The sequence below is a fragment of the Balearica regulorum genome, chromosome 1, assembly GCF_011004875.1.
Source record: "Balearica regulorum gibbericeps isolate bBalReg1 chromosome 1, bBalReg1.pri, whole genome shotgun sequence".
Classification (NCBI taxonomy): Eukaryota; Metazoa; Chordata; class Aves; order Gruiformes; family Gruidae; genus Balearica; species Balearica regulorum.
This window is the reverse complement of record NC_046184.1, coordinates 217481280-217496264: the sequence shown is the minus strand read 5'-3', so window position 1 is coordinate 217496264 and position 14985 is coordinate 217481280. Positions and strand designations below refer to the sequence as shown.

Sequence of the window (14985 nt, the reverse complement as noted above, 5' to 3'; positions counted from 1 at the left end):
CCCACTTCTTGTGGGCAGCGATTGCCTCTGATGTATAAACTGCCCCGAATCCCCTCCCCAGCTTTTCCACCCTCGTTTCATAGCATTTAGTAGTAGCTCTATGCATGGGACAAATAGAGTTCGTTAGGACTTTTAGTAGCTAAAACTCATTTAATTAGCAAATGAACATCATCCAGTGGTATCTCTGCACCAAACCTATCAGCCAAATCGTGCTGCAGCGTCTGCCCCAGATCACAGCGTGCTCCAGCCAGCACAATGAGCACAACCAGCAAGAACAGGGAGGGTGAGAGGGGCCTGGGGAAGTTACCCCAGGAAAGTACAGGGGAACCCCCCTTCAACATGGAAGATCCTTGTCTGGCATCCATCTGCTGCAGCGCAGGGGATGCACATCCAGCACTCCTCTGCCCTGCCATGAACTGGAAGCGCTTTCCCTTTCCCTCTTTTTTTCTTTTTAATATTTCCCAAGTTTAGCTTTCACCATCACAGCCCCTGTCTGCCATGAGCTGCAAACCCTGCGAATAAGCATTCGTGCGTGTGAGCCTGGCTCAGCTCGCCTGATGAGAGAGCAGCGTGCCCTTCCCTCTCCTCCCCTGCACACCGGCTCCATCGGCAGTGCCGGATTCCCACCGGGCACCGACCGCTGTCTCGGACAAACAGCTCCCTTTGAACACACCTTCCCCTACCTCAGTGCCACTGTGCCGCATATTCACCGGCCAAAATCGGTATACCACAGACTGCTGGAGGCGCCTCATGCTCTTAGCTAAACATTCACTGATACCTGCTGGCATCGCTTGGCAATACCATCGCTATCAGTCTCTGCACTGCTACCATTTCACCTTGCACATTTCTTATCAAAATGCCCAGTATCAAAGCAGTCCCAGGAACAGACCTCCGCGATTCCTGTTGCTCCGACAATCCTACCGTTGCTTCGCTAAGCCAAGGTCAGCCTGAACTTCCCATACACACCACATTTCGGTATCCTTTTCCAAGTACCAGGCAAAGTGCTACAGACATCATCTCACCCATGGTTCATTGCTGTGTGCTAAGAAAAAAATAATCTTAAATAAATTGGCCTCCCGTGAGCCCTTTTTTTTTTTTCCTAGCTGCATTGCTTAAAACCTGAATGTAGTCAGCTACAATTTGCACGGTTGGATTTAGTGATTCAGCCAAGGCCAGTGCTTCCCCAGCTCTTCTCTCTGTGCGCCTGAGTGTGTCTCCTTGCTGTTAAAACTGCATGAGCATTACCCAGAAATTGTCTGCTCCTGGGGCTGCAGCACAGGGAGCGAGGCCAGAACCCCATCGGCTTTGACAAGGAATCTCTTGAGCTCTGGGATGAGCACCTAATTAGTCCCAAAATCCTTCCTCCATCAGCAGAAGCAAACCCATTTTGGGACGCTCCCAAATCCGTCCTCCCCTTATAGTCCCTTCTTTCCATACCCCTCTGAGCATCCTCAGCAGACCAACACAACCCCCTGCTGAGGATGAGCTCATCCAGCCAGCCTGGAGCCGTGGGTCCCATGGGGACACCCAGCCAGCCTGGAGCTGTGGGTCCCACGGGGACACCAGCCAGCACAGAGCTGTGGGTTCCATGGGGACACCCAACCAGCCCAGAGCCATAAGTCCCATGGGGACACCAGGTACTCTGGAGCCATGGGTCCTGTGGGGACACCCAGCCAGCCTGGAGCTGTGGGTCCCAAGGGGACACCAGCCAGCACAGAGCTGTGGGTTCCATGGGGACACCCAACCAGCCCAGAGCCATGGGTCCCACAGGGACACCCAGCCAGCCTGGAGCTGTGGGTCCCAAGGGGACACCAGCCAGCACAGAGCTGTGGGTTCCATGGGGACACCCAACCAGCCCAGAGCCATGGGTCCCACAGGGACACCCAGCCAGCCTGGAGCTGTGGGTCCCAAGGGGACACCAGGCACTCTGGAGCCATGGGTCCCACAGGGACACCCAACCAGCCCACAGCTGTGGGTCGCACGGGGACAAGCCCGGCTGTTCCCTCCCCAGGGATCCCACGGTGCCCGGGGAAGGAGCAGGTGCCCATGGTGCGGGGACCCTGAGGCAGCTGCCACAAGGTGGCACTGGCACCTTGTCACCCAGCCTGGTGGTGTCCAGCCCGAGGCCCCAGGGTGGGGGCACCCAGGGCACCCCCCAGCCCTGCTGCAGGCTCCGGTCTGAATTTCACTGTGGGGATGGACGGGAGGGTGCTGATGGATCGGAAATCGGGTGAATAACGATCACCACAGCAGCTATGGCTTGCAGGAGGGTTCTTCCTCCTCAGGGTCTTCTGGATTAGGGAAAAGCAGCATTTTTTTTTTATTATTTTTATGACATGCCACCCTGTAAGAGGGTTGTCCCCCTGGGTCACAGCAGCAAAAGAGACTCTGGGGTCACCAGATCCATCCCAGCCACCCCCTGTCCCAGGAGGGCCAGTGGCCATCAGGAGGGGCAAGCAGACCACATCCCCGAGGGGGGGTGGGTTTGGGGTACCACACTCGCCGTCCAGCACCCATCCCATGACAGGGACCCCCATCCTGGCCCTGCTGCGAGCGGCTGCTCGTGGCTCATCCCACCGGAGGAGCCGGTGTTGGAAGACAAACACCGCGGAGGTGGAGAAACCCCGAGTGCGGTGTGTACTTACCCAAACCAGCCCAGCGGAGGGTTGCTGTCTCAGCTGTCCCCACCTGGCCCGATTCCCCCAGTTTATTTGAAGATAAAGGGTTTATTTTCCTTTCCCACGGCTTCAACCGCAAGACAAACACGGCGAAACTTCTCCAGCTACTTCCCGCTTGGGCCGGGTGCTGGGGGACGGTGGTGGCGTTTGCCCCCGCGCCCCTGGAAAGCCCCACCGGCACCACGCGCCCGGCTCAGAGCTCACAGCGGGCTCAGCCCCAAAGCGGGCAGCCCCCCGAGGGCTCCCCAAACCCTCTGCCTGGGGTTTTGTGCCCAAGCCGAGGGCATGGGAAATCAGGAATTGGTGGCTGAACTGGTGCCGTCCCGGTGCCAAGGTTTCCAGCCCTACCCCAAACGCGCTCACATCCAGTATTATTTTTTGGATTAGGATTTGGCGTCACTGTTTGGGCTCGGGCATTGCAGCCGCGTTTAACCTTTGAATGCAGGCAGAAAGGCCCCTACGGGGCAGCTAATCTAGCTGCAATTAAAGACATTAATTATGACATTATTAACAGGTTAAGACGTGCGAAGGACTGGGTCACCGGCGCTGCCCCACAGCCTGTTTTGAAGGATGGGGACGTTTACTGTCCTGGACACCGGCCACTTCACGGGCCAGTCCCAAACCCAGCCAGCTTAAATAGCAGAGCTGAAGCCAAGGAGCCCAGCAGGACCCGAGAACATCCCCTTCCCGTCCGCCGCTGCGCCCTCGCCCCGTGGAAAACACATTTGGGACCTGCGGTACAAAAGGCCAAAGCTACAGCCGACAGCAGGAAGGAAGCAGGAAAAACTTCGGCATCACCGTCCGGAGCCCGGAGAGACCTTCGGGGACGTGCGGAGCCGGATGCCTCTGGCCAGGCTCGGGCCACGCTTGCAGCGGGTGCCCATGGCTCGAGCGATGCTCCTGGGCCAGCAGCAAGGAGAAAGCATCTCGTGTCCTGGGACGGAGCTCGCAGTGCCGGCGGGGAATTGGTCCATTGTGGGGGATTCGCCCCATCACAAGGGCTGCGGTGCTGGGGGCTGCGATGCCAGCACGGGGTTGCCCTTGATGCCCCGTCGGCAGTGCACAGGGAGAAGGTTTAGCCCTTACAGCATCCCCTGGGCTCCAGCAGCCAGGGCAGGACACCGGCACGGAGAGGTGCCCCACGGATCGCCCCTGACACCGACTTTGCTCGGAGAAGAAGCAAACGTGACCCCACTGGAAACTGCCACCTCCTTTAATTCCCCGCTGGAAAAGCGGGGCCCAGCCCAGCTCAAAAATTACAGGGTTTTAGCACCAGAAAAGCCTGCTAGCCCGTGTCACGAAGCTGATGGGAGCCCACGGAGATCAACGCTGGCCGGTCCGAGCAGGGAAATGGTGAATTTTCCTCCTTGAAGGCCCCTGCCAGCCTCGGCAGGCCACGATGGGAAAGGAGCTGCCTCTGCCATCCCCGTCCCCCCGGGGCTCAGCCAAGGTGGGTTTGTGGGACCAGGACCTGCCCGCGGGTCGCACCCTGCCAGCTCCTACCAGATGGGAGCTGTAGCCCGGCCAGGACGTACCCGCGCTGCTCACACTGGGGCTGAGCACCCCCACAGGGGCACCCGGGGGGGGGTTCCCAGCACCTTTGGGGGCAGGCTGGCCGGCAGCGCCACCCCATCCCGCAAGCAGCAGGATGCGCAGCAGCGTCGTGACCCCAAACCCACCGGCTCGCAGGGGGCGAGGCATCGGGGCCGGGCTCAGATCATGGACACCCTGTTCTTGATGTAGACGTGGTACGGGTCGCTGCGCTTGTCCACTTTGCGGGAGCGAGTGTAGCCCAGGATGAGACTCCCCACCGTGGCGGCAAAGAGCGTCATGACGAAGAGGATGTACATGTAGGCGTTGTCGTTGCGGCCGGGACGGCCGGCGCGGGTGCTGGCGTTGCGGGTGGTGGCGGCAGTGGCAGCAGGGCGATCAATGGGGCAGAGGATGACCCCGTGTAGCGTCTGGTTCAAGGCATTAAGCACTGCCTGGAGGCTTTGGTGCCAGGTCTCCGTCCGGTTATCCTCCTCCATGTCCTCGCCCAGCCTACGGGGAAGAACAAGGAGGCTCAGCCGGGGCTGTCCCCGCAGTGGCAGTGTCCGCAGGATGATGCCGGGGATGTCCTGCTGGACCCAATGGTGACCCCAAAATGGTCCTTGAAGCACCTCCTCTGCCACGCAGCAAGGGTAGGAGTGAGGACGTCCAAACCCTTTGCGTTTGCAGCAGCCCCCTCCTCAAATTTCACTCCTTCCACAGAGGCAATAAAGCCCCCGAAGCTTTGAGGCCCCTGCCTGCCCCCCCTCTCCTCCCCAGGCTGGGGACAGCGGGAGGAACAGCTGTCCCGGGGGGCTGGAACGGTTGGGTTCAAAGCCTGCTTTCCCTCGGGACGTGCTGGGACCGTGGGTACCACCCATGTCCTGCACCCTTGCAGGGTGCAGAGCCGGCACCCAAGGGACCCCGGGGGGGCTGCCTGGGGTCCCCTCATCCTAAATAACACCTCTGGGACTGATCCTGCAGTGCATTGACCCCACTCACTCCAGGCCAGCTCTCCCAGGGTGAGCAGGGACCTCCTTTGCTCCCCGTTGGTCCTAGCCCAGGGCCAGGATCTCCAACCACCCTGGCAGGGGGGGAGAGGTCCCCCCGCACCCCCATGGACCCATCCTGATGGGTCACTGCCCTAAACTCTCCCAGGGATTTCCCTCCCCAGGGGTCCCAGACCCTCTCTGACCCCCCCAGGGACACAGTGCCCCTCTGCCAGCCCATCCGGGACCCTCTGCGCCCTCACATACCCTGGTGCCTCAACCGGGGCCTCGGGGCAGGTGAGGACGGGAAGGGACACGGGGACACGGTCCCCCACGTGTGCCATCCTTCAGGGCACGCCAGCCCCACAAACCACTGTCATCCCCCAGGGTATCCACCCCGTCCCCCCCCTGCTCCTGAGCACCCTATACCTGCAGTACTGGCAGCTCACCCCCCAAAAAAGGGTCACCCCAAACCCAGGGTGCATCTCCCAGGACGAGACCCCACCAGCAGGGAGGAAGAAGGGGCTGAGCGGCCATGAAGCCACGGCGATGGGCTCAGACCCGGCTGTCTGCCCGACTTAGAAACCAGTTTGAAGCAGGAGGAGGCTGAATTTGGGAGATTTAGGGCAAGATCTGGGTTTATGCCAGGAAGGGGACCCACAGACAGGGTGCGGCATAGGGGGACACCACTTTAGGGGGGGTGTTGTAGGGCCAGAGAGGGGAAGGGGGGTCCGGAGGGGTGGGAAAGGGGGATCGCACTCACCGGGGGTGCCCTCCCTGCCTGTGCTGCTGCCAGGCTGAGCCGGGACTGGAGCATCGCGGGGAGGCGGCGAGGGATGCCGGCCGGGCTGGGAGTGCCGCCAGCCTCCTCCCCTTCCCGGGGCAGAGCCACCTGCCAAAGCCACCCAGCCCCAACACAGGCCACCAGCCTGTCCCCAACCCTGCGGGTCCCGCCACGGTCCCCTCATCCCGGCCGGATGCCGGAGGCTTTACGGGGCCGAGAGAGCCGGACCCTGCGTTTCCCTCCCGGCACACGCTGCCGGTCACGCTTTCCTGTCTCTCCTCCGTCCGTCCCCGCTGTCCCCGAGTCCTCGCACCGGGCACCGAGCCTGCCCAAGGCACCATCGTCCCTGCTCGCCATCCCTTCCCGGAGCTGAGCCGGCTCCATGAAACGGGGTTTTCCTTCCCATTGCCCCCCCCAGGCCCTTCCAGCCCCGCTGCGCCCAGCTGCGCCCTTTGCCCACCCGAAACCCCTGGGAGCTACAGGCAGGCACCCATGGGTGACTCATGGGGAGCTGCCAGTGCTGTGCAGCGGCAGAGGTACCCCAAAGCTCGTGGGGCAGAAAGAAGGCCTGGAGCAGCGGTGAGGGGCTGCAGGTGGGGGTCAGGTCCTGCTCCGAGCAGGGCGCAGGGATTTCATTTCCCATTTTCCATTTCTCCTGACCTCAAAGCATCCGTCTGACTGCGGGGCTGTACCTGCGATCAGCGCCTCCGGATAGGCTCCGGGTCGGCCAGCAACAGGAGGTGACTCGGACACGGCCGTGGCCATGCCACGCACCAACGGGGGAAGGTTTCGGAGAGCCCAGGCTGGGTGCTGCCCCTCCTGCCCACGCACCGGGAGGGCTGCGAATACCCCGAGGGGTGGCAGGCAGCTCCGGGGAGCTCAGCCTCAGGTTGGCTTCTTACCCCTTAAGAAACCTGTCAATTAGAATCGGTTTATTTGTGTCTAACCTATAGGTTTGCATTCACGGGGACGCACCCCGGTGCCATCGCGGCCCCGGGGTGGCTGCGTCCCTCCGCCCGGGATGGCTGCTGCGAGCCCACACCAACGCTGCGACCGGAACAGTGATTTTGTAGGAGCTGACGCCGCCTGCACAAACCCTGGTGACATCCCCTCCGGCAGCACGCACCCGGCGGGCGCAGGTCCCCATCGCCCAGCCGGAACACTCGATCCCACACCGCGCGGTCCCACGGGGTCTGCGACGGCTGCGGCTCCTCTCCTCGGGCACCCCCACCCCATCCCCTCCTCCTCCCACTTTCCCACCGCGTCGGCATCGCTCCGGTGGCCTTTTAACCACCATTTACAGTCTCTTATCAGCGATTTTTCTGCCCGGACACCACGGCAAGGATCTTTGCCATGGGAGGATTTCTCCAGGCGCAGGGCAAGAAAAAGGTCGTTATTCATAAAGCTCTGGGGTAAATAAACGAGCAAAGGGTCAGCAGCCAAAGTTCCCAGCAACTCTCTTTATACAAATCGGCTTCTTTTTATGTGTCGGCAAGGGAACGACACTGAACCAACCGGTCCCGCTTCCTCTTGTCCAAAGGGCATGTGAGTGTTCCCCTGAATTTCAGATTTTTTGGGGAGAGAGGCATTAAAAACACAGAGAAGTGCCTGTGTGGGCATTTCCCCAGCGAACAAAAGGGACATGGCACCCTTGGAGGACTCTGCCGAGGGACAGAGACCCGCGGGGCTGGGGAGAGCAGCCCCGATGGAGGTTTGGATGTTTAAGCAACGGCCCAAACCTCTGTGCCACCGTTCACGCGCAGTCTATAGGCACCGGCACGAGAGCTCGTCTCACAATAAAGCCCCAGGCGGCTGCCGTTGCCGTTCGTCAGCCGTGCCGAGGGTTTGCCAAAACACCCAGCCAAGGCGCCGCGGCTCTTCTAGTCCCCAGGGTCTTCGGAGCAGACCAAGGTGCAGTCGAACACCTCCTGGAAGGAGTCGAGGAAGGGCTCGAGGACGTGGTCGACGGTGACGTGCCGCCCCAGCTCGCGGCTCAGCGAGGTGACGCCTTTCCCCTCCAGCCCGCAGGGAACGATGTGGTCGAACCAGGTGAGGTCGGTGCAGCAATTCAGCGCCAGCCCGTGGGAGGTGATGTGGTTCCCGCAGTGCACCCCTGCGGGGGCCCAAGCACCCACCCATCAGCACCCATCCCCAGGGATGTCCCGGCGTGAGATATTTAGTGACCGCACTGCTCAGGCCACTATAACCCCCCCCCCCCATGCCATGCTCCCCGCTTCTGCCAGGGAAAACCCCTAAGCCACAGCCAGACTCCCCAAATTTGGGGCAGATGGGGTGCAGTGTGTCCAGCTCCCTCCACCCCACCCCTGCATCCCACCGCTGGAGTTTCAAGTGGGCTTGGACACGGGGCTGCGGTACAAAGTGGGGTCCAGGCTGCAGGACCCCGAGACCAGGCTGCAGAGCCCGACGGGGGGGGTGCAGAGCTCCAGGAAGGGGTGCAGGACGTGGGGCTGCGGCGCAGGGTCTGCAGAACAGCACGGGGGCTGGCGAGGGGGACGGGAGAAGGGGGCAAGGCTGGCGACCAGGCTGCAGGCACCCAGTCCTGGGTGCGAGGGCCTAAGGTGCAGGGGTGCAAAGCGCTGGGCCGTGTTTCGGGTGGAAGGCCCTGGCCGGACTGTGGGGACCCAAAATTGTGCTGCCCCCCTCCCTCGATGCATAGTCCCCGGTACATACCCCACCCATGCATGCGTGTGTGCGTCCCCATGCGTAACCCTCCCAGTGCACGTGCCCCTGTGCATGTGCCCCCGTGCACGTTCCTGCTGCGTACCCCACCTCGATGCGTACCCCACCTCGATGCGTACCCCCGCTCGGTGCGTACCCCCCCTCGGTGCCCGTTCTCCCCGCGCCTCCCCCGGTGTGCACCCCCGCACCCTCATGCATGGCCTCCCTGCCGCATGCCCCCCCCACACCCTCCCGCTCCCCCTGCATGCTCCTCCTCGGCCACGCACCCCCCTGCGTGCCCTCCCTCGTCGCACGTCCCCGGTGTCACACCCTGCCCCGGTTACACGCCCACGTCCCTGTACTGTCCCCTCGGTGCACACCCCCCCCCCCCCGGTGCATGCCCACCCCCGGTGCATGTTGCCCCACCCCGTGCACGTTTTCCCACCCCCGGTGCATCACCCTCTCCGGTGCATGGTTTCCCCCCCCGGTGCATCGCTCCCCCCGGTGCATCACACCCCCCCCGGTGCATCATCCCCTCCGGTGCCTGTTGCCCCCCCCGGTGCATCACCCCCCCCGGTGCATGTTCCCCCCCCCTCCGGTGCCTGTTTCCCCCCCCCCGGTGCCTGTTCTCCCCCCCCGGTGCCTGTTCTCCCCCTCCCCCGGTGCCTGTTGCCCCCCCCCGGTGCATGTTGCCCCCCCGCCCGGTGCCTGTTTCCCCCCCCGGTGCCTGTTGCCCCCCCCCGGTGCCTGTTGCCCCCCCCCGGTGCCTGCCACCCCCCTCACCGATGGCGCAGAGCTTGCTGTCGCCCATCCAGACGCCGGTGAAGGGCGGCGGGAGGGCGCGGGCGGCGGCCAGGCCGAAGCGGCGGCAGAGCCGCAGGACCAGCTCCTCCAGCGCCGCCACGTAACCGCGCAACGGGAGGCGGCGGCGGCGCAGATCGAGGACGGGGAAGGCGAGGAGCTGCCCGGGCCCGTGGAAGGTGATCTGCCCCCCGCGCCGCGCCGCCGCCAGCCCCGCTCCCAGCGCCCGCAGCCGCGCAGCCGCCTCCGCCTCCGGGGCGCCCCGCAGGCCCCAGGCGTAGACGGGCTCCGCCGGCTCGCTGAGCACCACGCTCTCCCCGGGAACGGGGTCGGAGCCGGAGCCGGAGCCCGAGCCGGACCGCGCCGCCCGTACCGCCGCCACGCAGCGTTCCTGTACCCGCAGCGCCTCGGCGTAGGGCCGCAGCCCCAGCCGTAACACCCGCACCGGCCCCCGGGCCATGGCGGCGGGGAGCGGCCCCGGGAGAACGGGGAGCGGGTAGGCCGCGGCCGCCGGGGCCGCCGGGAGGTGCCGGGCGGGGCGGGCGGCGCGGAGCTCTGCGGATCGCGGGGTGGGGGGGGACGGACGAGAAGCGGGGGCGATAGGGACAGGGGACGGGGATGGGGAGAGAGGGCCCGGGAGTTGTGGAGAACGGAGGTTGTCGTGGTTGTGGCCCGGCCGGCAGGTCAGCCCCCCCGGCGGGATGGGGGGGGAATCGGAAGGGTCAAAGTGAGAAAACTCGAGGGTTGAGATAAAGGCAGTTTAACAGGGAAAGCGAAAGCCGTGCACACGAGCAAAGCAAGGCGAGGAATTCATCCCCCCTTTCCCATCACAGGCAGGTGTTCAGCCATCCCCAGCACAGCAGGGCTCCATCACGCGTAACGGTGACTTGGGAAGACAAACGCCATCACTCCGAACATGTCCCCCCCGTTTCCTTCTTCTTCCCCAGCTTTATGTGCTGAGCATGACGTCATATGGTCTGGAATATCCCTGTGGTCATTGGGGTCAGCTGTCCCGGCTGTGTCCCCTCCAAGTCCTTGTGCACCCCCAGCTACTCGCTGGTGGGGTGGGGTGAGGAGCAGAAAAGGCCTTGGCTCTGTGTAAGCACTGCTCAGCAGGAACAAAAACATCCCTGTGTCATCAGCACTGTTTTCAGCACAAATCCAAATCATCAACCCCGTTCTAACGATCGAGGGCACCCTCAGTAAGTCTGACATCAAGTTGGGCAGGAGTGTTGATCTGCGGGAGGGCAGGAAGGCTCTGCAGAGGGATCTGGACAGGCTGGATCCATGGGCCGAGGCAACTGTGTGAGGTTCAACGTGGCTCAGTGCCGGGTCCTGCCCTGGGGTCACAACAACCCCAGGCACCACTACAGGCTTGGGGCAGAGTGGCTGGAGCCGGCAGTGTGCCCAGGTGGCCAAGGCGGCCAACAGCATCCTGGCTTGGATCAGCCCTGGTGTGGCCAGCAGGACCAGGGCAGCGATCGTCCCCCTGTACTGGGCCCTGGTGAGGCCGCACCTGGAGTGCTGGGTTCAGTTTTGGGCCCCTCACTCCAGGAAGGACATTGAGGTGCTGGAGCGTGTCCAGAGAAGGGCAAGGGAGTGGGGAAGGGTCTGGAGCACAAGTGTGATGAGGAGCGGCTGAGGGAACTGGGGGTGTTGAGCCTGGAGAAGAGGAGGCTGAGGGGAGACCTGATGGCTCTCTACAACTCCCTGAGAGGAGGCTGTAGCCAGGTGGGGGTCGGTCTCTTCTCCCAAGTTACAAGCGATAGGACAAGAGGAAATGGCCTCCAGTTGTGCCAGGGGAGGTTGAGGTTGGAGATCAGGAAATATTTCTTCACGGCAAGGGTTGTCAGTCCCTGGAAGAGGCTGCCCAGGGAAGTGGTGGAGTCCCCATCCCTGGAGGGATTTAAAAGCCGTGTAGATGTGGTGCTTGGGGACATGGTGTAGTGGTGGCCTTGGCAGTGCTGGGTTAATGGTTGGACTTGGTGACCTTAAGGGTCTTTTCCAACCTAAATGATTCTGTGATTCTACGGGGCGAGAGGGGACAGGCACGGGGGATGGGGACAGTGATGGAGGACAGGGGGAGGGGACAGGGGGATGGAGGATTGTGGTTCGGGGCTGGAGCACGGGGGACAGGGCCTGGGGACATGGGACGTGGCCCGAGACAGGGTACAGGGGGTGAGGCCTGCAGTGGGGGATAGAAGAGAGGGGATGGGGACGGGGGTAGGAGATTGGGGACGGGGGATAAGGCACAGGGACGAGGGCAGGGGCTGGGGGTGGCTGAGAGGGCCCAGGGCTGCAGGAGGGGGCACGGGGAGGAGAGACAGGGCCCCCATCACCACAGGGTGTGGGGCACAGGGGGGGACACAACGGGGAGAGGGGGGACAGCACAGCAGGGGCAGGTGGGGGACGGGCAGGGGGACGGGTGTCCTGGTGGGGACGGGGCGGGGCGGGCTGGGCAATGGCAGACCTGCTTAAAATGGGGTAAAATCGGGATTCTGGGGTGGCACCTCAAGGTCATGGACTGTAAATAAAGTTACTGCACTGCTGAAACGCTGATCTGCGCCGCAATTAGTCACCCTGCGACTTTGAAAGCGATAAAGCGTTCCCACCTCAACTTTTTATTACGAATGTAGAAAACGCAGACTGCTAATGAGTCAACCATTAAAACCTGAGCAAACCGTTCCCAGCCTGCTGTCCTTCCAACTTACCGAGCGGATTAAGCGTGTGAAAGTATGTTTTGATTTTATAGAGCAATCGACTGTGTTAATAAAGTCTTGTTTTTTATCAAAAATACGCTTCGCTGGTAATCAGCCCTTGGTCGCTGCGGGTAATTCAGCTGTCGTCTGACAGCAACGTTAACTTCTCTGCGGGTACTTGCAGGGAAGGGAAGGCACTTCCCTTTGTTTACTCATTTTCTTGATGAAAAGGAGCAAGCACTTATAAAATTAATACAGCTGGGGGGGGGGGAATATATATGGGGAAAAAAAAAACACGGTAAACCTCAGCAGGTCATCGTGTCCGCTCGTATTCGAGTACATGGAGCAGAACTCCGCTTGCTTTGGGTGGGATCATCACCTCGGCCACCGACTCCAGGAGAGCTGCTCCGGGTCTCTGTCCTTGGCAGGAGAGACTCATATTTTGCACCAACATTGTGTGTGTATCGAGTTATTTCCTTTTTTTTATGATTAAGCATCAACTTCTTGCCTGGAGATCAAAGCCAAATGCTCTTCCTTTTTGGCTTGCCGCGGCGCTGCATGCGTAAGATGAGGAGAGTTGTGTGTAATAGGTCTGGGATCCTCGTAAATAAGACGACAGAGATGAGCGCGGTTGCGTCGCTGGGGTATTTACTGTCAATATCCTGCTTTTGAAGCGGGAAGGAAATTTCTATGGATGGGAGTCACGGCTGGCTCACGTTTTAGCCTTCTGTCGGGGTTTGAGTATTTTTAAAGGGTTGTTGTTTTTTTTTTTTTTTCTTCCTGATAGGGTAATTTGCTGTTCTGTCGTACCTTTTGCTTTGGGTACCTTAAACATTAGCTGAGTCTCTTGAATCCTCACCAATTCCTTTGATTGCAGAGCCCGATTTTCTGGCGCGAGAGCCTCCCTCGGGGAGCTTGAGAGCTGATGCAGGTCGGGGCTTAATAGCAGGAAGGGGAGGGGAGGACAAAGGTGGTGGCTGTGAAACAGGTGCCTGGCAAGAGGGACTGTCACAGCTCACAGAGAGCTACAGACAAAGGGCAACGTCTTGGCTCTGGTGAAGTCCGGGACAAAATTCCTGTTGACTTTGACGAGGCTGGGATGTCACGGAGAGGTGACGGAGCTGTCCTGTTGTCACGGACAGAGCCAGGAGCGGAGTGCCCGGCCTGGGATGCCCCTCGCACATCCAGGTACCACAACCCCCTCCCCACGCAGCCCCAAGTCTTTCAGCAGAATCCCATTTATTTTTTATTTGAGCAAATTGTACTCGAGGGCCACACCAGCAATGGAGCTAACCGTGGCTCTGTTCACATGTATAGAATCATAGAATCAGGTTTGGGTGGGCAGGGACCTCCCAGCCCATCCAGTGCCACCCCTGCCATGGGCAGGGACACCCTCCACTAGCCCAGCTTGCCCAAAGCCCCATCCAACCTGGCCTTCAACACTGCCAGGGAGCCAGGGGCAGCCACAGCTTCTCTGGGCACCCTGTGCCAGGGCCTCAGCACCCTCACAGGGAAGGATTTCTGCCTCCCATCTCATCTCCATCTCCCCTCCTGCAGCTTCAGGCCATTCCCCTTGGCCTGTCCCTCCCTGCCCTTGGCACCAGCCCCTCTCCAGCTTTCCTGGAGCCCCTGCAGGGACTGGAAGGGGCTCGAAGGTCTCCCCGCAGCCTTCTCTTCTCCAGGCTGAACCAGCCCAACTCTCTCAGCCTGTCTCCAGAGCAGAGGTGCTCCAGCCCTCCCATCATCTCCGTGGCCTCCTCTGGACTCGCTCCAACAGCTCCATGTCCTTCTTGTGCTGGGGACCCCCGAGCTGGACGCAGCACTGCAGGGGGGTCTCCCCAGAGCGGAGCAGAGGGGCAGAATCCCCTCCCTCGACCTGCTGCTCACGCTGCTGGACACACAGCCCAGGACACGGGTGGCTTTCTGGGCTGCCAGCGCACATTGCTGGGGCATGTGGAGCTTCTCGCCCCCCAACACCCCCAAGTCCTTCTCCTCAGGGCTGCTCTCCATCCATTCTGCACCCAGCCTGGAGTTGTGCTTGGGACTGGCCTGACCTATGTACAGGACCTTGCCCTTGGCGTTGTTGAACTTCATGTGTTTTGCACGGTCCCACCTCTCCAGCCTGTCCAGGTCCCTCTGGGTGGCATCCCTTCCCTCCAGCGTGTTGAACTACTACATGACATGAATTATTTGAGGCATGCAGGAGTTCAACACACAGGCTAGAGCCCAGCTGTGCCACGGGCTACACGAGCTCAGAAGAAAAAGCCTGTCCCAAAGACATCGCAGCATCCCTGGCTGTAGGACTGACACGTGTCTCCCTTCTCCCGTCGGGCTGGAAGGAGCTCAGAGGTCAGCTCCTCCGTCACCCTCGCCCTGGCCAGGTTTGATCCTGGCTGACTGTGATGGTTTAACCAAGGCTGGAGGCCAGGTGCCCCCAAAGCCGCTCTGTTACCCCCCTCCTCAGCTGAGCAGGGGAAATGTAACGAAAGGCTCGCGGGTCGAGATGAGGACAGGGAGATCACTCCGCAATTACTGTCACGGGCAAAACAGACTCAACTTCAAAAAAATAATCTAATTTATTAACAATCAAATCAGAGTAGGATAACGAGAAATAAAACCTAAATCTAAACCCACCTCCCCCCACCCCTCCCTTCTTCCCAGGTCCAACCTCACTCCCCATTTCTCTCCCACCTCCCTCCCAGAGGCACAGGGGGACAGGGAATGGGGGTTGTGGTCAGTTCATCACAACGTTGTCTCTGCCGCTTCTTCATCCTCAGGGGGAGGACTCCTCACACTCCTCCCCTGCTCCAGCACAGGGTCCCTCC

The 14985-nt window shown here is 61.4% G+C and overlaps 2 protein-coding genes across 2 annotated transcripts; both read right to left on the bottom strand.

Annotated features, from left to right (window-relative positions):
- Positions 1-3895: 3895 nt before the first annotated feature.
- KCNE3 (potassium voltage-gated channel subfamily E regulatory subunit 3) lies at positions 3896-6080 on the bottom strand. The gene is made up of 2 exons (XM_075742662.1): positions 5961-6080; positions 3896-4721 (listed from the first exon to the last, which is right to left on the bottom strand). The coding sequence occupies exon 2, from the start codon at positions 4706-4708 to the stop codon at positions 4391-4393; it is 318 nt and encodes a 105-aa protein (XP_075598777.1). The 5' UTR covers positions 4709-4721; positions 5961-6080; the 3' UTR covers positions 3896-4390.
- A 1341-nt stretch (positions 6081-7421) lies between these two features.
- LIPT2 (lipoyl(octanoyl) transferase 2) lies at positions 7422-10016 on the bottom strand. Its single transcript, XM_075742661.1, has 2 exons — positions 9444-10016; positions 7422-8094 (listed from the first exon to the last, which is right to left on the bottom strand). The coding sequence occupies exons 1-2, from the start codon at positions 9919-9921 to the stop codon at positions 7862-7864; spliced, it is 711 nt and encodes a 236-aa protein (XP_075598776.1). The 5' UTR covers positions 9922-10016; the 3' UTR covers positions 7422-7861.
- Between the last annotated feature and the right edge of the window lie 4969 nt (positions 10017-14985).